This window comes from Equus asinus, chromosome 20 (genome assembly GCF_041296235.1).
Source record: "Equus asinus isolate D_3611 breed Donkey chromosome 20, EquAss-T2T_v2, whole genome shotgun sequence".
Taxonomy (NCBI): Eukaryota; Metazoa; Chordata; class Mammalia; order Perissodactyla; family Equidae; genus Equus; species Equus asinus.
The window spans coordinates 80,401,019-80,428,040 of NC_091809.1; the positions used below are offsets into that span (position 1 = coordinate 80,401,019).

Consider the following 27,022-nt stretch of genomic DNA (forward strand, 5'->3'; position numbering starts at 1 on the left):
ACTCTGGGTGGTAATTATGTGTCAGAGTAGGTTCAAGATTTCAACAAATATACCTCTTCAGTGGGGATGTTGTTAATGAGGGAAGCTGTGCCTGTTCAGTGGTAGGAAGTATTTCAGAAATCTCTGTACCTTGCTCTCAGTTTTGCTGTGAACCTAAAACTGGTCTAAAAAAAAAATCTTAAAAAAAAAATTAATACCATAACATCATCATAGTCTTCAAACTTCTAAGTAGCAATTTCCATTTGTTGTAAAATTCATAATATAAGTATATATGACATGGATATATGGTAGTTGACTGATATATAAAGAATTATATTTTAAGTTTAAACAACAGGATTTAGTAAGTTACTTAGAAAAGAGTAAAAGTGGTTCAGTTTCACTGAACCACATGAAATTGCCAACATTTGAACATTTTAAGCTACAAAAGTGGCATGTTTTTATGGTTTAACCAAGAGTTATGATAGATTTCAAAAACAAAAATATATAAGCTGTAGTCAGTGTCCCACTTCTTCCAATTAATGTTCAAAACAGAATTGCTGTGGAGGGATAGTATTTGTCACCATTATTTTGTCTCTACTTTAGGCCTCAATGAAAGAGGATGAAAGTACAGAAAAATATTTCTTACATCTGATCAAATAACATGTTATAAATGCTATTAATTTACACTAGGGGGTATGTCTAGAGAATTTCTTGAGGAATGAAAAAGATAAGCAAAAAATATGAACCCCACAAAGTGATAGTATTTGGTTATTAATGATGAGAAAATTTTTGCAAATCTTAGACCAAACTCTGTTAGCTTATTCTTCAAGATCAGAGAGGGCCTCCTGAAAGTGCTTTTATACCAAGTTGGCTACGGAGGATGAAGTCTTATGCAGACTGTTAAATAGTTACTTTATAAAGAGTATATACATACAGCCAATATTCACATGAAAAAGTGTTTGACATCATTGTTCCTCAGAGAATTCCCGATTTACACCATAATGAGATACCACTTTACTTCCACTAGAATGAATAAAATGAAATGACTTACATCACCACGTGTTAGCAAGAATGTAGACCCACTGGAACTTTTACACCTTGCTGGTGGGAATGTAAGATGGTATAACCACTTTGGAAGACAGTTTGGCAGTTTCTTCAAATGTTAAACAAACTGTTATCCCATAACCCAGCGATTTCACTCCTAGATGTTTATCTTAGAGAAAGGAAAACACATGTTTACAAAAAGCCTTGTATAGTAATGTTCATAGCATCTTTATTCATAATAGTCCTCATACATGGATTACTACTAAGGAGTAAAAAGAAATGACTATGATGCATGCAACTGTATGAATTTGTCTCAAAAGCATAATGTGAAAGAAGCCAGAAAGTACCTATCATTTGATTCCATTTGTTAAGATGTTCTGGAGTTAACTAAACTGATCTCTAGTTACAATCATCCAAGTTCTGATTCTTTCTGGCTTTGGGTGGAGGAGAGGAATTGAGTAGGATAGGGCAGGAGGGAATTTTCTGTGGTGATGGTAATGTTCTTTATCTTGTTAGAGATGTGGATTACACAGATGTATGCATTTGTCAAAACTGATAAACTGAACACTTAAGATCTTCTTTTTATTTCAAAATATATAAATTATACCTCAATTAAAATATTTTAAGAATTGGTAATGGTTTGACAATCACTTTCTAAAAACTGAATTCTGGAGTCAGCCCAGTTGCATAGTGGTTAAGGTTGTGTGCTCCACTTTGGCAGCCTGGGGTTTCACAGGTTTGGACCCCAGGTGCAGTCCTACACAATGCTTATTAAGCCACACTGTGGTGGCATCCCACATAGAGAATAGAGGAAGACTGACACAGATGTTAGCTCAGGGCCAATTTTCCTCGCCAAACAAAACAAAACTGAATTCTGAATAGTGTGTACAGTTTTCATTGACCAACCAGGTACCTAACCTATACTTGGCATTAGATGATGCCTGTGCTTGGCTTTGTTTTTGTTTTGTCTGTTTTGTTTTTTTTTCTCCTTCTCCCCGAAGCCCCCAGTACATAGTTGTATATTCTAGTTGTGAGTGCCTCTGGTTGTGCTATGTGGGGTGCTGCTTCAGCATGGCTGATGAGCGGTGCCATGTCCATGCCCAGGATGCGAACCAGTGAAACCTTGGGCTGCCAAAGTGGAGCGCGTGAACTCAACCACTGAGCCACAGGGCCAGCCCCATTTTTGTTGTTTTTTATTGAATTGGACTATCAGCTCAAGTGCTTCTGAAAGGTTTAATCACTATCTCAAATTCTGAACAACCCCTAGACTAGGAAGAAGCATATTCCGCAATAATAAATTAGGATGATATGCTCCATTTCACCAAAGTCTAGATTAACTTTGCGTACAGAAAGGAAAATACAAGAGTTTGTAATCTTTTAAGATATGTTAAGTCAAAATCAGTCGATCTGCCCAAAACTGAGCTTGTAACCTTTCCCACCTCAACGTGTTTGTCCTGTCTCAGTTGAGCAGCCACATCCTTTCAGTTACTTGGATCCAAAACCTTGGAGGCACATCCTTGACTTTTCTTTTTCTGTCACTTCATGTCCAGTCCGTCAGCAAATCCAATCAGCTGTCTGTGCAAAATGTATCCAGTGTGTTTGATCATCCCTCATCCCCTTCATAGCCACATTCTTGTCCAAGCCATCATCACTTTATTTTAATACAGTTAAGTGGTTTTTAGTATATTCACCAAGTTGTGTAATCATCGCCACTGTCTGACTCCAGGACATTTTCTGCACCCCATGAAGAAAGCCTGTACCCTGTACATTAGTAGTTATTCACACTTCTCCCTTTGCCTAGCCCACGTCAGCCATCAGTCTACTTTCTGTTTCTTTAATTTGCCTCTTCAAGACATTTCATATACATAGAATCATACAATATGTGGCCCTTGTGTCTAGCTTCTTTCAGATAGCATAATGTTTTCAAGGTTCATCTATGTAGTAAGAATCAGTATTTCACTTCTTTTTATGGTTCATAATATTGCCTTTATGGATATACCACATTGTTTATCCATTCTGTGCTTGTCTTTGAAAGAGTAATTGGACTTAGCTGTGGGGAACACATTCCAGGTTAAGAAAACAGAAGTGCAAACACCTGACATCCTAAGACAGCAGGATATTTTGGAGAAATACATCTGATTCAATACGCCTGAATGAGGAAATGTTTTAGGGAAAAGAAAGCAGTGGAGGGAGGGAGGGCAAAGCAACTGAATTGTTGTTAGAGTCATAGTCTACTCTAAAAGGTCCTGTAGATAGTGGTAAGAAATTTGGATATAATTTGAATATATGTATGTTTATAAAAATTCCCTCTTACTAGTTCAAAAGTAGGATCTAAAAAAATTATTTAGAATACTAAATCTAATTGTTAGATCAAAATAGAAATCCAAAGATGGATAGTTTTCTCTCTTTATATAATAACTACATTAGGCTTGTGTTTTAACACAGTAGTCAGGTTAAAAGCCTTCTAGAGAGTTCTTTAATAAATTTTTCTGCCAAACTCCTTGGTTGCTTAGAGTAGTAGAAATAATTGAACACTATTGACAATAATTGAGCACTATTGGCTCTCTTCTAATGGTTGGAAGTTTTTTTAAAATAGGTATAGTGAAAAGCTTCAATATATTCTTCAGTTCCCAGCATGACTTCAAAGATAACAATACGTTAAAGCACTTATTACATATGAAATTCTTCATGAAATATGAGAAGTAATAACGTTAAGTAGATAGAGCCTTAGGTTAGAAGCAGGTTGGTGTTATGAAGTTAGGAGATAGGAACTTTGCCAAAAATTTATTTAACATCTGTGAGTTTTAATTTTCCTTTTTGTAAAGTGGAGGCAGTACCAGACAGGATCTTGAAAGAGCATCTAATCTAACCTTCTATTATTAAATAAATAAATTCTAAATTGTTCATTTTATTATGTGTTCTCATATGATATTTATAATATATATAAACCTGTGTATTCGTTCCCATACACAAAGATAAAACTATTGTCATTTTAATTTCTGAAAGATGTCCATCAGTGGCGATTTTATTACTTTCCTTAGGAGGGCAATTTAATAATACTCAAAGAATCCGATCTTTTATAGATGAAGATATATGACCTGTCCAGGGCCATGTAACCATCTAGTTTAGGGACAAGGATTCTATTTATTCATTATATATATTTTTTTAAACAATTTTTTTTAAAGATTTTTATTTTTCCTTTTTCTCCCCAAAGACCCCCGGTGACATAGTTGTCTGTTTTAAGTTGTGGGTCCTTCCAGTTGTGGCATGTGGGACGCCGCCTCAGCATGGTTTGATGAGTGGTGCCATGTCGGTGCCCAGGATCCGAACCAGGGAAACCCTGGGCTGCTGAAGCGGAGTGTGCGAACTTAACCGCTCGGCCACGGGGTCGGCCCCTCGTTACATATTTTTTTTAGAGCCCGCTTCATAAGGCAGTGTCCCTGCTCTCAAGCAATAGAGTTTAGCTGGGATGGAGGTGGAAAGGGAAAGGAGGATAGAGAGCGTATGTGGCATAACAGATAGAAAGCAAGTGATTTCAGCTTAATACTAACTACATAGAAGTAGAAGTGCGTGCACCGTGCTTTGAGAACACGGGAAGATCATGGTGCTGATCAGTTAACGTAGTGGCGGGTCTAGAACTAACTTTCCCAACTCACAGTCCAGAGTTTCCTGTGTATCGTCACCATTTCACACAGCTTATCTGAGCAGGACAAATATCCAAGTGAATTTTCTTACTTTTAAGTGGCATTTAAATTGACCATAACACTGGTTTTGTTAGTAAAAATAGAGAATTTATAGAGTAGAATCTTATTTATTGGGGATTTTCTTGAATTTTTAATTCAAATTGAATTCCCTTCCTGCAGTTGTACATTATAATTGATGAAACAGCATTAGTAACCTAAATTCTTTGGTGTTTGAACTGTGTTATTAGAACTGACTTTTTGCCATAATTACTCAGAAAGATCTGCATCATAATTTTATAACAATATCAAATGTTATTCTCTCTGTAAGTGGAAAAGCATTCTTATATCCAGATGAATCAAGAACTTGAATTATTTGGTTAAAAAAATGCTTCTTCAAGCAAATTTTACATTGATTTTATACTCCTTAGAGGTTGCATAGTACTTTAAAATATTCTCAAACTTTGATTTTTGTTTGTTTGTTCTTACCTTTCTTTTCAGCCAAAGACATTTGCATTGCCATTCTAATTAATAGAGGGAATAGTCTAAGATACCTCTTTGGAGAATAGTGTATTTTAATATGTATTCATTCCTAATACTTAATTTTAAAATTCAAGATTAATTAGGGTTAGCTGTACCAGTGTTTTGGATGTTGTAATGTGTTTTTTTAATTTTAATTTCTAATAGGTGTTATTCTGAAAGCTCTTAGAACAGAAGAAAGATTTTTATGCTGTCTTATTTTTTCCCTTGTTTAGAAATCGAAACGAGTTGGCTGAGACTCTTGCCCTCCTGAAAGCACAAATCGATCCTGTCCTATTGAAAAATTCTAGCCAACAGGACAGCTCTTCCCGGGAAAGTCCCAGCTTGGAGGATGAGGAGAATAAAAAGGAGGAAGAAACACCTAAACAAGGTTTTTTTTGTGTGTTTTGTTTTACTTTGTTTTGTAATTTCTTCTCTCTTCTTCCATTCCTCTTCCCAACTATATAAATTGGAATTCTCTCAACTTGAAAAATTGGAAGCATTCCTGTAAAGGGAGATTGATTTTTCTTTTATTTAATGAAAAAAAAGAAGCAATGGTGGGCTGGCCCCATGGTGTAGTGATTGAGTTCGGCACGTTCTGCTTTGGCGGCCCGGGTTCACAGGTTCAGATTCTGGGTGCAGACCTACACCATTGGCCAGCCATGCTGAGGCAGCAACCCACATGCAAAATAGAGAAAGATTGGCACAGATGTTAGCTCTTGGCTAATCTTCCTCAAGCAGAAAAAGAGGAAGAGTTGCAACAGATGTTAGCTCACGGCCAATCTTCCTCACAAAAAAAAAGAGCAGCAGTAGCAAGAAACCATTGAGTACTTTGCTCTTGTATATTAAACATTAAAAAATTTAAATAGGGGCCATCCCGGTGGCACAGTGGTTAAGTGCACACATTCCACTTTGGTGGCCCACGATTTGCCAGTTCGGATCTTGGGTGCTGACAGGGCACCGCTTGGCAAGCCGTGCTGTGGTAGGCGTCCCACATATAAAGCAGAGGAAGATGGGCATGGATGTTAGCTCAGGACCAGTCTTCCTCAGCAAAAAGAGGAGGATTGGCAGTAGTTAGCTCAAGGCTGATCTTCTCAAAAAAAAAAATTTAAATAAAAAATTTTCAGATCATCAAAATATAGTATCTTTTACTAATTTAAGAATGCAAAGATACTTGGCAAACAATTTTCTTATTGTGGTAAAATATACATAACATAAAATTTATTATTTTTAAGTACAATTCTGTGGCATTAAGTACATTTACATTGTTGTACAACCATCACCATCATCCATCTCTAGAGTCATCTTGCTCAACTATAACTCTGTACCCACTAAATACTAACTCAACATTTTCCCCTCCTACTAGCCCCTGGCACTCACCATTCTACTTTCTGTCTCTATGAATTTGACTAACTCTGGGAACCTTATATCTGAGAAATCATACAATATTTGTTCATTTGTGATGGCGTATTTCACTGAGCATAGTGTCTTCAGTGTCCATCCGTGTTGGAGCATATGCCAGAATTTCCTTCCTTCTTAAGGCTGAATAATATCCCATTGTATATATACAACTCGTTTTGTTTATCTGTTCACCTGTCAGTGGACACTTGGGTTTCTTCCAACTTTTGGCTATTGTGAATAATGCTGCTGTGATCGTGGGTGTTCAAATATCTGTTGGAGTCACTACTTGCATTTTTTTTGAGTATATACCCAGAAATGGAATTGCTGGATCATATGGTTGTTCTATTTTTAATTTTTTGAGGATGCAGCATACTGTTTTCCGTAGCTGCTGCACCATTTTACGTTCCCACCAGTAATGCATAGGTATTCCACTTTCTTTGCATCCTACCCATTACTTGTTATTTTCTGGTTTTTGTTTTTGTTTTGTTTTATTTTTAATGATAGCCATTCTAATGGATGTGAGATAGTATCTCACTGTGGTTTTGATTTGCATTTGCATAATGACCAGTGATATTGAATACCTTTTTATGTATTTATTAGCCATTTGTATGTCTTCTTTGGAAAAATATTTATTCAGGTTTTTTACCCATTTTTTAATTGAGCTTTTTGTTTTGTTTTTGGTTGTACTTAGCAAACTCTTAAGTCTACACTAATTAACAATTATTAAACCTTATTTCCTAGCTGAGTTTTTTAATTTGGTTGACTAAGCAGATCAAATCCTAACCTTTCTAGAAGGAAAGAAACCAAGTGAAATTTTGTCTGACGTTGTTTTCAATTAATACTTTTTGTTGATGACATACCTTTTAATGACACGGGAAGGGATTTACTCTCCTTATCATGCTTTCTTCCTTTGCTTTTAGTTTTCCTCTGCTGTTTCTGTTAGAACCCTAAGGCAGTATGTTCTTACCTCATTTGCTACTTTGAGGAAACCTTCCATAAAGTCATTCCCTAGCTGCAAGCATTGCTTGAAAACAAGTAATTGTGCCTTTTAATGTAGGATATAATGTTCCTACATATTAAGCATTGTTTTTAGGAAAACTCCTGATTATTGTCCTCCTTTGACCAGTGTTTATATGATTTCAAAATCTGTGGTGGTTTTATTCGTAAGCCATATTTCTGATTTGAAAAATTCTTTTCTATATAATTCAATTTGTAGGTTACTTCAGTAAAGCTTAATAATTTTAAAGTAGTCTGTACCCCCTAATGAATTTCCAGATTTTTTTAGTAGCATTCCCTAAGGATTAGTTGAGTTTAGACTTAATATTGTTTGTTTATTTGGGCATTCAGGTTGGTCATTCATTCGTGTATTTGCTTATTCTCATACACAGTGAAAATCAAGACCATAGAGAATATAAATTGGAAAAAGAGAGCAAGATAACAGTAATTTAAGAGACAATTATTCCTGTTAGGTGAACTTAAATTTGACACGGATCTTGAAGGCAGACTCGTTGTGTAGTTTTAATCAGAAAGAAAAACTACACAACAATTTGCTGAGTAAAGTTCTTCCTAGTGTTTAATTCTAAAATTTCACTGTGGGGCCTTAGAGGAGTGGGGATTTCAACAGTAAGAGCAGCTAACATTTGTTGGGCATATCCTGTTTCTTTGTAGTCTACCAAATGAGGCTTATTCATTTTCATTTAATCTTCATAGCAACTCTTTGAGATAACCACTATTGTTGTTTCAGTTTTACAGATGAAGGTATTGAGAAGTTTATAAACTTGCCCCAAGTCATATAGATAATAAAGTGTCAGAGCCTAGATTTGAACCCTGATCCTCATAAAGCCTGTTCTCTTTAACTAGAGTGATCTAGAGCTGTACGTCTCAAATTTTAATGTGCATGCTCTTCACCTGGTGATCTTTTTTTAAATCGAAAAGCTGATTCAGTCAGTCTTGTGTGAGTCTGCTGATTTTCCTTTTAACAAGGACCCAGGTGCTGCTGGTCCTGCTGGTCAGAGGACCACACTTTGAGTAGTGGGGTTTTAGGGCGGTCTCCTAACCTTGGAAACAAATACAGCAGAGACTTTCATACAGCTGTTTCTGAAAATCTTCCTCAATGAATGCTGATATTATAACTGAACATTGTTAAGAGAAAGTACAATTAATAACACTCAACACAATTAAGAGAAAGTCTGTGGGGGAGGACATCTTTTGAAAAAGTAAGGGAGGAGCAAGACATTTAATTCTGTTTTTCTCTTTTAAATAGTCTCTTCTGTTTCTCTTACTGTTACCAGCAAAGTATTTCTTACGCATTCATTCATTCAGCAAATACTTATTGTGCACCTGTTATGTGCCAAACATGATTTTAGCCATAGACATTCAGTAAACAAAGCAGACTGTAACTCTTGCTTTTGTGAAGCTTACTCTATTGTGGATTAAATGGCTAACACATACCATTTACCATGTGCCAAGCACAGTTCTCAGACCTTTACATATATCAAGTCATATCATCTTCACAACACCCTAATAGGTATTACATTGTTATTTCCTTTTTTGCAAACAAGAGAAATGAGATGAGGAAAGGTTTAAGTAACTCTCCCAAGGTCACAAAGCCTGTTAGTGGCACACCCAATATTCACACCTGGGCAGTCTTTAATCTTTCTTCAGAGGCCGTGCACTTTTGATGCTGCACTTACACATAATTTGTAGTAGACAGTTTTATTCAGCCCCCAAAGCCCTATCTATTACTCCATCTTTTCGGATATAGTTGTTATATTTTGTTCGATGGCAAAACCAAAGAAATATGATTCTGGTTTGTCATTTTTATTACTCTCGGGTATAAATAAACATTGCCCTTAGGTGGGTAGGGGTCAGAGGGAGTAGGTTAAAAGCTGGAAGCAGTCCTAGAGAATGTCTAACATAGTTAGAGTAGTAAAGGAAAATGTGACAAAAGTTAAAAATTGTATGGTTGAATATTTGAAAATCAAACATCAAGAAGGAAAAATAAATAGGAGCTGGAGAAAGAATAAAACAGCCATTCTTGCAGCTAAAATAGAGTTTTCTGTAATCATCAGTTAAATTGCCATGCTTTGTATCTAACCTTAGTAAGATGATTTTTTGTACGAGTGCCAAGGAGAAATACATTACCTATAAAAGTGGGCAAAAAAAATCCAAAAACGACATCATATGTCCTAAAAAAATTCATCAGGTGAATAATTAAATTGCCTTTTTGTTTCAAAGATAATTAGAATTGCTTTCTGAAAAGGTCTGAATTTCTTAGACTGGCATTCAGAATCTCACAGTCTAGCTTCAACCTATCTTTCTAGAGTTATCTCCTACTATTTCCTTACATGATCACTGGTTCCAGGTCATCTACAGGCATTTATTTTCTCCCTATGTCGTGGGCATTGCTTCTGTGTCTTTGTCATGCTCTTATCTTCCTGAGATTCCGTTCCTCCACTGTGGAAATTCCAGTTATACTTAGGGCCATCTGGAATCCCACCTTCTTGATCTCTTTTCTGAGCTCTGTTAGCACTTATTATACTATTTTTATCCCACTTATATTAGTGTCAGTCATACTGCCAAGCTTGAAGCTATCACATACTTGTTGAATTGTTATTCTCAGACTATGATAGATTTTGAAGGGAGTGTTAGGTGTCACTTAAGCCATTCTATGTCTGTCAAGACTCAGGATATAATTTCAGATGGTACACAACCTGGAAGTTACTGTGCTTATAGAACACCATGAAGAACACCATGAAGTTTAATATATGTCTTCTCTCTGTGTTAGATACTGTATTCTAATTTAGAAAGGACCAAAAAGTTAAAAAGGAGCTTTTACAGGGTAGACCAAAGTTGGGGGAAATCCTTACCTTTAATTTAGTTTTTTTCTACTAATTACAAAAAGACTCTCCTTTTGTTAATTTTTGCAGTCATACACTTCTGCCTGCATGTAGAATGAGAAAACAGTATCATTTGAGAATCTCTAGTAAAGAATAGGAATTACAGACTGGCAGTTTAGCTTGCAAACCTAATTTGGCCTGAAAACATGTTTATTTTGGTTTGTACAGTGCTGCTTTGTTTAACCAAAACAAAACTAAGATAAAATTCGCCATTTTCAAGGGTGTACCATTCAGTGGTTTTTCAGTATATTCACAATGTTGTAGAACCATAACTACTATCTAATTCCAGAACATTTCCATCACCCCAGAAAGAAACCTTGTAACAATTAAGCAGTTGCCATTTTTCCCTACCCTTAATTAACCCCTGGAAACCATTAATCTACTTTCTGTCTCTATGGATTTGCCTGTTCTAACATTTCATATAAGTGGAATCATATAATATGTGGCCTTTCGTGTCTGACTTCTTTCACTTGGCATAATGTTTTCAAGATTCATCCATATTGTAGCATATATCAGTACTTCATTCTTTTCTGTGACTGAATAGTATTCCTTTGTATGGATAGACATTTTGTCAATGCATTCATGAGTTGGTGGACATTTGAGTTGTTTCCACTTTTTGGTTATTTTGAATAATGCTGCTGTGAACATTCATGTACAGATTTTTGTGGGAACATATATTTTCATGTGTATTTTTCTTAATTTGAATTTGGTGTCAGCATTTAAAATTGAAAACCAGCAGAGTTGGTAACTATGGACCATCATTTCTATGCGTCAGCAACAGGCTCTTCCTGAGTAATTGTTGACCTTCCTTGGTGGGACTCACACTCTCCAGTTTACCATGGTCTTCTCGTGTCCCCTAAAATTGAACTTAGTACTTACATTTTGTTTTTCTTAAAATGACAAAAATTTTATTCATATCTATATCAAATATTGAAAAAAACAAAAGCAGACCAAGAAAAATGGGAGAGGGGCTAATTGCTTGCAGAAGTGAAGAATATTCTCACGGTTATAATGGGTAAAGTAATCTTGGAAGATCCTCTTGTGGCCATTATTAACATGATATCTGATATAAAGCTTAAATTCAACATGGCAAAATAATATAACTTAATGTAGTGATTAGTCTGCCAAAACAAAATGCCATCCTTGGTGGCTTAAAGAAGAAAAATTTATTTTCTCACTGTTCTGGGGGCTAGAAGTCCCAAATCAAGGTGCCAGCAGACTCAGTTTCTGGTGAAGGCTTTCTTCCTGGCTTGTAGATATCTACCTCTTTCTGTGTCCTCACATGGCCTCTTCTGTTTGTACATGTGGAGAGGGGATCTGGTGTTTCTTCCTCTTCTTATAAAGGCAGCAGCCCTACCATATTAGAGCTCTATCCTTAGAATGTCATCAATAATTACCTCCTAAAGGTCCTGTCTCCAAATACAGCCATATTGAGGATTAGGGCTTTAACATACGAATTTGGAGGGAACATAATTCAGTCCGTACATGTAGTATTATGAAACATGTCCATAGTAAGTACTGTGATGGGTAATAGAAAAGATACGTGATGGAGCAATTGGGAGGGACAGGGAGAGAACTGAAATTTGAAAGAGATTTGTTTCTGAATGAATGCTATGATGAGCAGTTATATATTCTTAAGAAAAAAAATTACATGTGTATCAAAACCTTTTTTTTGATGTTGAGTTTGAGTGCAGCAAAAGAAGTGTATCAAACTAGAATGAGCATTTGCATGTATAAGTACAGTTGGAAATACTCATACTGAATAGATTGCCAGGAGCAAATGGGACAAGAAGTTAAGTCATTTGTTAAATTTTCTATCGTAGCTCTTGAAAGCACGAATATTGATGATATTACCCATAATGATTTCTTTATTTGTAGCATTTATGAGAATTTTTAAATGAACAGAGTTAATTTCGATATGGTTGCTTAATGAGCCCAACTTTAGGAAAATTTTTTGTTTGTATTGAGGGAAAAGTCTTAAATATAAATGTGGACAGGTCATACTTAGAAAAAGTAACTTACACATGATCCTCTTTTGTCCATTGTGAACATAATGTCTGATATAAAGCTTAAATTTGGGGTGACAACATTTTGAAAAGATGTAACATTTTTAAAGACAAAAGAACTTTAAGTTGTTTCATTATCTAGATATTTATTTGTATAAAAAAGTTAAAAATGCAATTTATCAAAGTCATGTTAATTAACCTTTTGAACTGGATAAGCTCTCAAAGCTTGACTCATAGGTGAATCAGTGTTTTGCCTAATGAATGAACTACACAATACAGTATTCTTCTGTACTGTGAAGTTTGATGATCTGCAGTGTCCATCAGGAATCTTCTTAGGTTCAACTAAGCATTCAGACTCAGAGAGTACTACAGACCACACTTGGCATCAGTGTTCTAAGATCTATGTGGGACGGGAGTCAGAGTTTGCCAAGAGGAGTAGTCTTTACCGTAGTCTCTGCAGCAGTTCATATGGCTATCCAAGAACTATCTTCTTCCAGGTGACAACTTCTAGAGCAAGTATATGGAGTTCACATTGAGTAGGTGCAGGAACTGCTTTGTCTTAAAAGCCTCATGTTCCACAGAAGCCAGTATCTCTTAGAATAAAGTCTATAGGCATATATTCTAGGGTCCTCATGCCCAAAAACAGAGTCACTGCGTTCATGAGAGCCCAAAGTATGACATCCCTATCATGTATTTATATATTTTTTCTCAGTCCAGATGCAGTTTATCAATTAGAGGCCATTGATTAATAAGCACTGTTGCCAAGTGACCCAATTGACATTCCAGTTTTTTTTTAGTTTACCAGGGGAGCAGAACTTAACCAACAGTCAAATTCTCAGGAGAAGGAGAAAAGCTTTTCTTAGCCCATGACCCATAAATGGGTTAGTCATGGTGTGGTGCTAGGAAGCCTTTCTTGGGGAGGAAAATTGTAACTTATGTTGGTTTGTTTGAGGAAGATTAGCCCTGAGGTAAGTACTGCCAATCCTCCTCTTTTTTCTGAGGAAGACTGGCCCTGAGCTAACATCCGTGCCCATCTTCCTCTTCTCTATACGTGGGACGCCTACCACAGCATGGTTTTTGCCAAGCAGTGCCATGTCTGCACCCGGGATCCGAACCAGCCAACCCCGGGCTACCAAGAAGCGGAACATGGGAACTTAGCGGCTACGTCACTGGGCCAGCCCCCAAAAATTGTAACTTTTTAATGTCATTCAAGGAAAAGCTCCTACCTCATCAATTAACATTTTCCCAAAGACTCAATTTTGTTAGATTGGCAATACAATTGAAACACTTTGGATATTGCACTTTTATGAGTTGATTTACTCATTTTTTCATGAAATTGATTCAATAGGAAATACAGTAGATAAGGAATAATCTGGCCCACTTTCCTACACTGCAGTTGGTATCCAGAAATATGTGATGGCCTGAGTTCTAAGATAGGTTCTCTGAATTTAAACTTCAGAAGAAAAATTAATATTGTTTAGTTTGCCTTTCTTAAATAATATTGATAGAGTGGAATGAAGAGCTACAGGATAAATTACTAAACCAAAGTTTACTAGTATAGTAATGAAAACTAAATAATGATGGCATTCAATTACAAAAATTGTGTGAATATCCTGAGATATCCTGATATCCTGAGAGTTGATGACTGTATATAAAACCATTCTTCAAAACTCTATCAAATGTTTGGGGCCCAGCCCCATGGCCAAGTGGTTAAGTTCACGTGGTCCATTTTGGCGGCCCAGGTTTTTCCCGGTGCAGATCCTGGGTGCAGACATGGCACCACTCATCAGACCATGCTGAGGCTGCGTCCCACATGGTTCAACTGGAAGGACCTACAACTAGAATATACAACTAGGTACTGGGGGCCTTTGGGGAGAAGAGGAAGAAAAAGAGGAAGATTAGCAACAGATGTTAGCTCAGAGCCAATCTTAAAAAAAAAAAAAAACTCTATCAATGTTTGAAAATACCTGCATTCATGAATAGCTGTTTTCTGACATAAAGTGTATAGTAGTAAACATTGCTCCCTATTACATGACTCAAGGCTAAATTCTATATTACCCATAACAGTACTAAGTAATAGATCCCACACTGTCATGGTGACAGAAAAAAAATTACATAGTTTCTGATTTGAAATCAAAGGAATAATGAATTATGAAATAAAATGTAAAAATTAAGTAGGTTTTTTCTATTTAAAACATAATCTCCAGCATCATACAAATTTGTATTGTGATGGATAAAAATAGAATTTAATTATATTTCTGGCATTTTGTTTTTCTTACCCTCAGCCCACTTTATTCATTTATATTATCTGCCTGGCCCGTGTAGCCATTAGAGTTTGTAACTCCAGTGAGATGAATACTTATTATTACAGCTACAAAGAAATATTTTGATGCAATCTGAGGATTTAATCTAGAGATTTATGGATGGGTTTCAAAATGTTCTTGTGCTGAGCACAAAACAATCCACTATTTTTATTACCATGTTAAATATTGTTTTACTCCAGACAAGTAGAGACCAGATAAATACAGGTGTTATTGTTACTTTGTTATGATCTCTTAAATAGTTTCCTTTATAGGAATAGAAGAAAATGTGCTACCTTTATCATCACTATTGTTCCTTCTTTACATCAGACCTGACTTAAATAGCAAAGATAAAGGACAGAAAATACATTGAAGTTTGCATTTCTTTTATTTTTATGCCATGAACAATAGGACATGGACCATACTGTTTCTTATGTGAAAGATTTGTGCTGATTAAGGAGGAAGGAAAGAAACGAGGAAAGGGGGAAAGGAGACAGCGAAGGAAGGAGAAAAGCAAAAGAAATCTTTCATGATTAGAGAAACTGTTGAAGCTGTTTTTTCTGATTTTGTTGTGACTTGAATCAGAAGGAGAAAATTTTAAGTTTTCATTCATGATTTTTAGAAAATGGCAGTGGCATGGTTTGTTTTTGAGTCTCTACAAATTCTCCCATAAAAGGAACATATTGTTGGCAAAAATTAAAAACTATAGACAGTATCTGAAACTACAGTCTTAAAGGAGCTGGAGTACTCTGGGCCTTTTCAAACCTCTTCTAGCCAAAGCTCCCTTCCAGGACAAAACTCCACACTGAGCTTTGTCCAAACTCCTGGGAATAGAATCCAAATTAGGTAGGACGGGAACAATAGAGACAAGCAAAAAAAGAAGGTTCGAATAAAAGTATGAGAGAAGAATAGAGTTAGGTGACCTCATAAAGTAAATCACTTTAATTTTGAATCTTTCACAAAAATAACAAATGGGGAGCTCTAGAGCTATGAAATTAGAAAAACTACTTGACATAAAAATAAGCAAATAAAAAGAGTCAAGGTCAAATCTCATAGGATTATAAAAACAAAAGAGAATAATGAGCAGAATAACATCCATACAGAGAATGAAAACTTGTCCAAAAGACATTCCTACAAAACATATGAAAACTATAACTTAATAGGTGGTAGAACTCAGAAAAGAGTTAAGATTTTTCAAAAATTGAAAAGAAACATCTGGGTCAACAAACACAAGAATTAGTGCCTTGAAAAATCACAAATGGAAAGCTGTATTTTTTTGATAAATCAAAAAGAAATGAAGAGAGAAGGATTTGAAGATAGGCAAAGAAAATCCAACAGGGGTCCTCAAAAAAGAAAACCAAAGCAAGGGAAGATAAAAATACTAAAGACTATGTTTAACAAAACTTCCTGAAATAAAAATGTTGAGACTACATATAGAAAAGACACTGCATACCTTGGAAAATCAACCCAGAACAACAAATATGAAGACATATTCTGGTAAAATTATTGAGCTTTGAAGAAAGAAATACTTTGGCTATCCAGAGAAAAAGACCAAGTGACTTACAAGGAAAAGAAAATCAGACTGCCATCACTGTTTGAAAGCAATGCTTTATGCCGAAAGAAAATGCCATAATACATGTAAGGGGAAGAAAAATGTGAGCCAGGGATTTTATTTCCAGACAAAGTGACTTTCAGATAAAGACTGCAGATAGTACAATCTGTTTTCCCCTGAGTCTTTCCATGGAAATCTTCTGATGAATGAGCTTCAGATAGCCAAACAACTAACAAAACGTCCATAGTGGGTGAGATAGAAATAAATATAACTGTATTCAGTTGTATGGTTTAGCCTACATACATACATTTCCTACCTCTGGTTATGAGTCTAAGAACAATGATACCCCAGTCACAATGAGTACTCTTAGCCTCTAGATTTTTATTTCAGATTATCATTGTCAATAAAAGAAACCAGCACTCATCAGAGATGAGATTGATTCCAAGGATAGGCAGGGAAAATGCAAGATGAGTGGAACATTTTGGAATGCCAGAAACTAAGGATGTGCTCTAAAAAGAATTTCGACCTATCATTAGGTCACGGGTGCCAATGGGAAAGAGCTCCCAATGGTGAAAGCAGAAATTGTTTTAGCGACAAATTTATATGATTGATAGATTTTAACCCATAGAGTAAAATAAATATCCATGAGTTCCTACTTACGTAGGTACATAATTGAGTAAATAAATGGAGATGAAGGGACATCTCTTCCCTGTAGGCGAGTATCATTTACATGGAATGTAGATGGAATGAGGGAAATACAAAATCACCATTAGGGAAACACTACAGTAGTAATTGTTGCAGGCAAGATCTCTAACAGATGCTAAAATTAGTGGGTGAAAGTTTGTGGAGAAAGAGGATGTTAACATAAACTCAAAGTATCTCCCCTAACATATTTACCTATTACAAAGGAGAAAATGGTAACTTTACAGTGGAGTAACTAGCCAACACCACCTTAACCAAATGATCAAGGTATTGACATCATGTACCCTCTGATATAATTGATACAATGCACAGCACAGCCTCTCTTTTGTGGAATTTTTGTCAAAAATACCTAATCTCAATCCAGGCTTGAGAAAATGACAAACAAGCCCAAATTAAGAGGTGTTCTACAAAATAACCATGTCAGGGTCAGAAGAGACAAGGAAAGAATGAGGAAACGGTCACAAATTGGAGGAGACTAAGGAAACACAAGAATAAAATGAGATGTGGATCTTTGAACAGAAAGGACACGGAGGAAAACTGACTAAATTTAAATAGAATGTTTAATATATTTTGCTAATGTTAATTTTCTGGTTTTGGTAATTGTACTGTGAGTATGTAAGTTGTTAACTTTAGGCAAAACAGGTGAAGGTGTACTAAATTATTTTTGTAACATCTGTGTGTCTAAAATTATTTCAGATAAAAATTTAACAAAGAATGTTGCATGAGCATTAAATTTGTAGTTACATGTAACTAAAACTAAATGACAGATGCAAGGAAGAATTTATAGTCTTTAATGGCTGTGTGCATTGATAATGGAGATATAATAAGACTGAACAGAAGGAGAAAGAATGGGAAGAGTACATACAAAAACTTTTAACTTTATTAGGTCATTTGGTGATGATGTCAATATTGTTTGGGAAATGTTTTGTGTATAATATGAGAAAAATAATAACTGTGATATTCTAATTACATCATCTGTAGTGTCCTTGAAAACCAAGATTCTCACTGTGGGAAAAAGAAATAAGATGGAGGATAAAAAGAATAAGAAAACACTGAAATGTCATTATGAACTCATAGTTATTTTTTATTATTTAAGAATATATACGTGTGTTTTCCAGCTCTGTCCACAGAAAAGACTTAGAAACAATGGCCAACCCAGTAGCAGTGAGCATCCTTAGCGCCCAGATGGTGGTCTTGAAATAGAGTTTTCCACTAAATTAAACCAAGGTTTCTTGGAAAAGTGGCTGATTCCACTTCTATGGCATAATGAGCCAAGAAACATCTTGTCATTCCAGGTAATATGGACACTATCAAAGTCATGTCAAAAAGACTCAAGAGCCAGCTTAAAGGTTTCCACTGCCAAAGATAGGACAATGTAAGCATCAACAAGGAGAACTACTATAATGGATTAAAACACATTGAATATGTCTTAAATCCATGCTTTCATTATGCTGCTAAAAGAAAAATTGGTTACCTTTGAGGATGCCAGTGGGGACCAAATTATGATTTTGAAAACTTAAAGGAAAAGAATCAAGCATTCTTCCTACCTTTTCCATATGAACTGTACTACTATATAACAAAATAGTGGATTAGTAAAGTTTATTTTTATAGAATTTATTCCAGCAAATCACTGGTAGAGGAATGACAGAATGAGAATGTCATCATTTTGCAATCCCTAATAAATTAAGAGTTTTAGATATTGACTGTTAACATCACAAAAAGAGAGAGGATCAGACGTTAATGCCTCTTGATAAAGACACACCACCACTGAAGTAGTTTTGCCACAAAAATTGAACCCGAATCTGATGAAGGCTATAGATCAAAGTGAAAATTTACAGGAGAAAAGGACAGAGGAACATGGGAATGTAGTCAGTAAAATCCAGACATCGTAGAACAAATGATTTGGCTACTTGAACAACTAACTAGGAAGACAAATAAAGGATAAAGGGGACAATATTAGATTAAAGAGACCTAAAAAAAATAATAAACAGGTAAAACTAAACTATAAAGCAAAATAAAGTGGTTAATATAAAAGGTTAATGGTTATTCTTGGTAGAGAGAGAGGGAATTATTCTTGGGAAAAGGCATGTCTAGGGCTTTTGGAGTAGGTGGCAAGGTTCTATTTCCTGTTTACCTTCTAATAATTTATTAAGCTGTGCATTTGTTTTGAGTGGCTTTCTTTATTTTGTTATACTTGATTTAAAAACTTCCCAATACCTTTATCAAATATCCACCATGTAACATCTACCATGTAATTTCTTAATAAGTTATTAAAGAATTGGCACCAGTTCATACACCCTTAGCATGCAGTAAAATAGTAGTATTGATGTTTAGTGCAGGCAGCTCCCATTGTTTGTCCATTATGTGCATGGTGATAACATCAAATGATAATTTCAGTATTTTAAGCCCCTTTTGGAAACTAAAGTCTGTCAGCATGTTCGAAATGGTGAAAAGTTTCTTTGCCAAGCAAAATTTCAGTTGCAAGAATATATTCCTCTCTTAGGCGTGGAGGATATTTCACCTGTAATATTTCATTCATTTCAATCAACAAACATTTATTGAGTACATGCAGTGTATCATGCACTGTTCTTGGTACTGGGAATAAAACTGAACAAAATCAAACTTTAGCCTTCATGGCACCTACATAGTAGTGTGGAGAGATAGACAATAAGCAAGATTAATAAATAAACTATATAGTATGTTAGAGGATGGCAAGGAGCTGTGGAGGGAAAATAATTTGGGGAAGGAGAGGATGTGATTTTAGATTGGGTGGGCTAGAAAACGACTCACTGAAAAAGTGACATGAGTAAAAGTAAAGGATCTGAGAGAGCAAGCCATACAGATCGCTGAAGAAGAAGTTTTTTAAGCAGACAAAAAACAAATCAAGACCTTGAGGTGGGAGCATGCCCACTTAATAAGCTACAGCCAAGATCAACAGACTATGACCTGCAGGCTAAATGTGGCCTGCCACTGTTTTGTTAAATTTTGTTTGTTTGTTTAGTATCTTAATGTCCATAGCTGCTGTCACATTACAAAGGTAGAATTGAGTAGTTGCTACAGAGACCATCTGGCTTGCAAAACCTAATATACTTACTATCTGACCCTTTACAGAGTAAGTTTGCCAGCCCCTGATTTTTAGAAATAGCCCGGTAAGCAATGTGGCTGAAGGGTATTTTAGATAGAGGAGGAAATGAAGTCAGAGAGGTAAGGCTACGGAAGGTGAGGGAGAGGAGTGTGGAGATTTTGTAGGGCCTTGTGGATTTATTGCAAATTTTGGTTTTTAATCTGAATGAAGAGCTTTTATCATTAATTCTCTTGAAACAATCCCCTAACTATTCTTATTTCTGTCCTTGTTCCCCTTTCATCTGTTCTCTGGCTGTAGCCAATGAGATCCCATTAAAGCAAGTGAGATGATGCCCTTGTTTAAAACCCTTCCTGAATTGGCTGGAGCAGATAAGATCCAAAGCATAGGTGGAAGAATTGACCTTAGCTTAAAATGGTGTCTCTATTTTAACACGAGTAGGTTTTCAGGTCTAGAGATGAAAAGGAGCTTCTGCCCCCTGGCTATTTTCTCTGTGAAATTGAAGACAGAATCATCTGAAAATGTGAACATGGCAGAGAGTTTGGAGGTTTGACGATAGTGAAGAAGATTGAATTAGTTGTTGCTAGAGAAGAGTAATAAGGTTACTGGGCAGTGTCAGTATCTCAGGGATAGCTGGTAGCCGTGAATTTAATGTAATACCAATCTTGTTGCTTCCTGTATCCCCAGTAACTGATACAGAGCTCTGCTCATGGTAGGTGCATTGTGCCTGTTGATTGTGAATTAATTTTGAATGTAATTCAAAAAGGTAAATCCAAACTTAAATGAATTCACAAATACTGCCTCTGAAGGGGTGCTTTTTATGGACCAGAGTTGATTTGTATTGCTCTGCTGTCATTTGCTCCTTAAGCCTTAATTGGCCATCTTGTAAAATGGTCAACATATTTTACTTAGGTTGATATACTGAGTGGGAGGAGATGATTTCAAAGAAATTTAGCAGTACCATTGTAAAAACAACTGTGTACATACTTAATTTTAAGGACAGGTTAGACATGAATGGGAATAGTGTGACCAACTGTCCTGGTTTGTCCAGGATTGTCTCACTTTTAGCATGGAAGTCCCACGTCCTAGAAAACCCCTCAGTCCTGGACAAACCTGGAAGCTTAGTCATCCACCCTAAATTGGGTTGCTTATAATTTATCTGATTATGGAGATAGTACATGTTCACTCTGGGAAAGTTGGGGAAGTGTAAAGCAAAAAGTAAACATTATTCATTATCTTGTGACTAAGAGGCAATACCACTGTTAATATTGTGATCTTTTGTTTTCCAGTCTTTATTTAGGCATGGTTGCTTATTTATTTATTTATTAGAATTGAGATTATATGATAAATATAGTTTTATGTTCTAAGTTTTGTACTTAACATTCTACCGTAAAGATTTTCCCATGTCTTTAAAAATTCTTTAAAGAAAGTTCCAAGTATAAAGCAAGCACTTAACAAATATTTATCAGTGAGTGATTGTACTAGTTTGTACTAACACTCCCAGTATATGAACGTATTCCTTTCATCATACTCATAGAAGCTTTGAACATTATCACTAAGTAGAAACTTTGCTGGTTGGTTTGATTAAAAGTTGTATTGCTTTTTAAATTTTAATTTCTTTGATTGCTAGTAGAATTTGAACATTCCTTCTTCTCTCAATTGTTGGCTCATAACATGGTCTATTTTCTTTAAGAATTTTTAGTTTTTTTAATATTTTAAATGGTCTCAAGTAAGTGTATTTATTAATCCTTCTCCAATGCAGCATACCTTAGTATGTGTTAAATGTGTCATGTCCTTGCCCAGGTCTCGCTTCGTAAGTTGGTCAGATGAACTGGGAAGAATTTTAAATTCAATGTTGCTTTACAATCTACATAAAAAGACCTCCTGTTAATAAAAGCTACATCTTAAAATGTATTGATGTAATTTATCAACATACAGGCTAGAGTTTGTTGCCATTTCAGTGTATTCAGTCTATCAGGAGATGTTTGAATGTCTTACTACAGGTAATAATCCGCGATTCTTCACAAAGGAGTAATTCATTAGACTAGTAAGACAGATAGATTTGTAATAAATATTTGCAATTCTGGGTAAGAAGTGCTATTATAAAAGCCTATATAAAGCAATGTGCCAACACAGGAGATGGAGTAGTTAATTCTTTGTAGGGAAACACTCGGATAAAACTATAAAATGGAGTGTCATTTTAACTGGGCTTGAAGGATGTAAGATTTTGCCAATAATATAATGATAATAATATCCAACATTGAGTGCTTACCACGTGCAACCCTTCTGTAATCGTTAACAACCCTTGGAGATAGTTATTGATATTTTATTTGTTTTACAAGTTGGAAAAGTAAGGAATGGGGAGGTGAAGAAGTATAGAAATGCTTTCCAGGCAGTGTTGACAGAGGGAAAATAATAGCAGCGGGGCAGGCCCCGTGGTTGAGTCCGTGCACTCTGCTTTGGCAGCCCAGGGTTTCACTGGTTCGGATCCTGGGCATGGACAGGGCACCAGTTGTTAGGCTACACTGAGGCGGCATCCCACATCCCACAAACTGGAAGGATCCACAACTAAAATATACAACTATGTACTGGGAAGATTTGGGGAGGAATAGCAGAAAGAAAAAAAAAAAGATTGGCAGCAGTTGTTAGCTCAGGTGCCAATCTTAAAAAAAAAAAAAAAGAAGAATAGCAGCTTTGAGAAACACTGAATGTTCTGATGTGGCTAAAGTTTGTGGTAAGAAGGGGCCAAATGATAAATAACAACAACAATAATCGCTCCCAGTTACTGTGTAAAGTGCTTCACAAGGAGCATTTTAAAAGTCCTCACAGCAGTTCCGTGAGGGTAGGTATTTGTATGTCAGTTTTAGAGAGTTTAGAGTCTAAAGAAACTTAGAAAGATTAAGATAATTTTCCCAAGGTCTCACAGCTGGCCAATGTGGAAGTGACATGAAAGCATTTAGGGTTGTCTGACTCATGATTTTCCTAATTTTTAATGAAATAGTTTAAATAAACAGGAAAGAGTATAAAACATTTGAATATTGCTGAAATTTGCTTTTCATTTTTAAGAAGTTATAGAAACAGTTAATACTTCTCTTCCCTTTATTTTCCATCCCATTCCTCCTCCCTCCTTTTCTAAGCTCAGCCACAATCCTGTGAAGCATTCTTATACATGTTTATGATTTTGCTCCATATGTGTGTAGCCACATCAACATATAGCATAATTTTATGCATTTTATAACTTCTCCAAATGGTATCATATTAGCTGTCCTTTTGCAGCTTGCTATTTTCACTCCTCATTCTGTTTTTGAGGTTTATCCACATTGATTCAAGTAAATTTGTTTCTTTTATTTGCTACATAGTGGTTATTTATCCATTCTCCTGTTTGAGGGGTATTTAGGTTATTTCTAAGTTTTCACTTTTCTAGCAGTGCTGCAGCATATATTCATGTACGTATTTCTGTATAGTTGTATGTAAGTACACTTTCTATAAGTGGAATAGCTGAGTTATAGAGTATGTTTCTTCAGGCTTTAGAGCAGATATTGCCAAATTGCTCTTTAAAGTGTTTCTGCTAATTTCCACTCTCACCATAGGTATATAAGATTTGAGCAGAGTCTGAAACACACTACGCTGTTTTTAAATTTCTCAAGTCTTATCTTAGAAGAGGAGGATTATAAAGAAATTAAACCTCATCAAGGATTAGTTACCCCTTTATCACCCAAGAGATGATGACAAGCCCAAAATTTATTAAGTGGATATGGGTAAATTTTGGTGAGTATGGGAAAGGAAAAGTAGTAGGAAGCAAAGTGAAATGAAAATGTATTGGACAGGATTGCATTTGGCTGCATGTTTGTTCAAACAGTTTTAATTTTTTTCTTGTAATAAAAAGTCAAGAGGTAAGTAGTCCATTTCTGGTTCAGCAGCTCCATGAAGCCATCCAGAACCCTTGCTAGTCTGCCATCCTTAGCATGTGGCTTTGATTGCTCCCTCTCCAGGTGTTGTATGCAGACTCTAGATAAAAAGAAGGAGAATGAGCAAAAGGCATAGGTCAGCTGAACCCTGTAAGTGTCACCCAGTAGACTTCCTCATGTATCTCATTGGCCAGAACTGGGTCACATGACCCCTAGCTAGAAGGTGTCTGAAGAGACAAGTACTTTCCTGAACAAAATCAGAGTTCTGTTAGTAAGAAAGAAGAGGAGCTAGAACTGGATAGGCAGCTGGCAATGTCTTTCACTGTTAACTTAGAACGTTCATTACATGGTGGTTCTGGTTGGGATGTTTGGGAAAGCACATAATAGGTGATAGGTAAATATTTATTGAGTAAATGAATGAATCAGCTTTAAAAATCAACAGTAGATAACACTTCTCTTAAATAACCTCAAGTTTGTCAAGCAGTGTTGCTGCTGCATTGTGATTTTTGAAGTGAATTTTTCCTTGAGTTTTCTCCAAATTTCGTATCTCTTAAACTCGTTTGCATCCTCTTTTACAGTTTCCTTTTTGCAAAACTTTTGGGAAATGTTTGTATAGCTGAATGACCTTTTTACCAGTGATGATTGCACTTAAAGTTTCATTTTCTGTCGTGGTTCTTCTATTCTCTATACAATTTTAGGGACACATCCCTGTAATCTAGAGGAGTTAGAGTAAAAGGTATTGTTGTATTTTTCTCTTAAAAGAACTGGGCCAAACACAAAAATACCAAGGATTTAACATATTTGGGTGAAGAGAAATATAAGCCAGCAAAGAATAATTGTTGGAGTCACTTAGTCCAGCTGCTTTATTTGTAGATGAAGAAATGAAGATCAGAGAGTTTTTGACATACTAAAGACCCACCACTAGCAGAATTAGGTTTAGTGAACTTAGGAGTCTTGAACCTAATGTTATTCCTCATTTTGTTTTGCCATGTTGTTACTCAAATTGAAATCAGTTCAAATAACTGAAAAGAACTTTCTCATTCACCACCCCAAATAAAAACAGTGTCATTTTACCTTGAGTCAGAGTCACAATGAGATCCTGAGTTGTTTTCTGAACCAAAATATATAGAAAAAAATATTAAACTGTGTTCAGTAAACATATTTAGTATTAGGTTGAAGTTATTTTTAAAGATGGTAATCTATATTTTAAATGTTAACAAAGATGTTCATTTAATTAGATCTCCTGATGTGCTAACCAATCTCAATGAACGAGAAATTACTAAACCTATTTTATCAGTGGGAAAGGGAAGATATACAAATTAGATCATTATTGTCATGTCTGTAAATTTCTTAGCAGCGTGTGTACATTAAATCACTGACAATGTAAAGAGGGAGGAGCAATACTGATACTCTGATCTTAGGTTCTGAATGGTTCTCAGAGGTTCTTGAATTTGGTTATTTCCTACATGATTGACATAAAAGAAATGGTGGTTTGTAATAAAAATATTCACTCTTTTAAAGAAATATTTCTTACTTTAAAAAAGATGTCCTGAGCCAGCCCTGATGGTTTAGTAGTTAAAGTTCAGTGCTGTCACCACTTCAGCAGCCCGGGTTCATTTCCCGGTCAGAGAACCACATCACCCGTCTTTCAGTGGCCATGCTGTGGTGGTGGCTCACATAGAAGAACTAGAAGGACTTACAACTAGGACATATGGAACCATGCTGGGGCTTTGGGGAGGAAAAAAAAGAGGAAGATTAGCAACAGATGTTAGCTCAGGGTGAAACCTTCCCTACAAAAAAAAGGTCCTACTTCATCTCACCTCTGTCCATTCCATTTTATTCCCATGAAATACACTATAACTCTGGTTTATCTGCTTGGCAAGAATCTGTTCAAAATTTTTTGTAAAAATTCCTATCTTAGTAAAAGTTTGTTTAGAATTGAGGCTTTTCAGTTGCAAGGAGAAGGTGAGGTGATGGAAAATGTAGGTAAAATTAGTAGTGCTTAAGGAATTCTGAAAACACTGTGTCCAGATTCCCTGAGCGGAGTTGACAGCACATATGTAATCTTTGTAATCCCAGATATTATGCCGGTTACTAAGTACGGCTTTTGTTATATTTAAATTTGCGCTATTTGGTACTCTATAAAAGTTGGAAATATATAGCCAATAAGATAAATAAGAGGAATTGACAGATAAACCTAAATAGTTCGTTGATAAAATATTAACTTCTGAAATGTTCAGTGATGACATTTGATAAAGTAAATTGTAATATAACCACATTGATGAATATTATATAATTAAGTCTAGTTTCTGTAAAAGGCATTTAATATCATAAAAAAGTGCTAATGTTTCAATGAAAAAATGGGGCAACATGATCCCAACTTTGTATATAGAAATATACAAGACTAGAAGGAAGTAACCTAAAATATTAACAGTAGTTGCCTCTGGGTATTAGAATTATGGGCATTTTTTTCTTTTTGCTATTTTTCATTTTCTATACAGAATTGTGTTACTTTTATAATCTGAATAAAATGGAAAACAAGCATTTTCTCACTGCCATGCTCATGTTACTTCGATAAAATGAAGTGCTCACTGATTTGCAAAGAACAGTTGTCAGTTTTTAAAACAAATATGGTCTTCTGGAAATGTTTTATGTAGTATTTTCAGTTTTGTATTTTTGACCCATCACTTGAGCTTGAATAAATTGTTTGAGCTGTATAAATATTTGTATTCCATTGAGAACATTGAAGCTAAAAAAATAAAGCAGAAACCTGAATCTTTCTAAATAATAGTGTTTTAGTATCTAGAAGTTGTGCTTCAGAGTTTGGTAAGTTCCTCACTGTCAGATTTTACTTTTTGTTGTCAAATGTCCAATAACAAAAGCCATCTCTTTTAAGACTGAAATTTCAAATGGAAGTATATGTTATATGAAGCTTTGTATATTTTATAAT

The 27,022-nt window shown here is 35.5% G+C and overlaps 1 protein-coding gene across 3 annotated transcripts in view; it reads left to right on the forward strand.

Moving 5' to 3' along the window:
- The window catches only part of RSF1 (remodeling and spacing factor 1), a 136,548-nt gene that overhangs the window by 77,488 nt on the left and 32,038 nt on the right, over positions 1-27,022 (forward strand). For 2 of the 3 annotated variants that reach the window (XM_014859668.3, XM_014859669.3), the window contains exon 5: positions 5,459-5,613. In XM_014859668.3, the coding sequence (XP_014715154.1) occupies positions 5,459-5,613 (155 nt within the window). Of the gene's footprint in view, positions 1-5,458; positions 5,623-27,022 lie in introns of those variants that run through there. The other variant, XM_044752289.2, reaches the window with a different exon arrangement.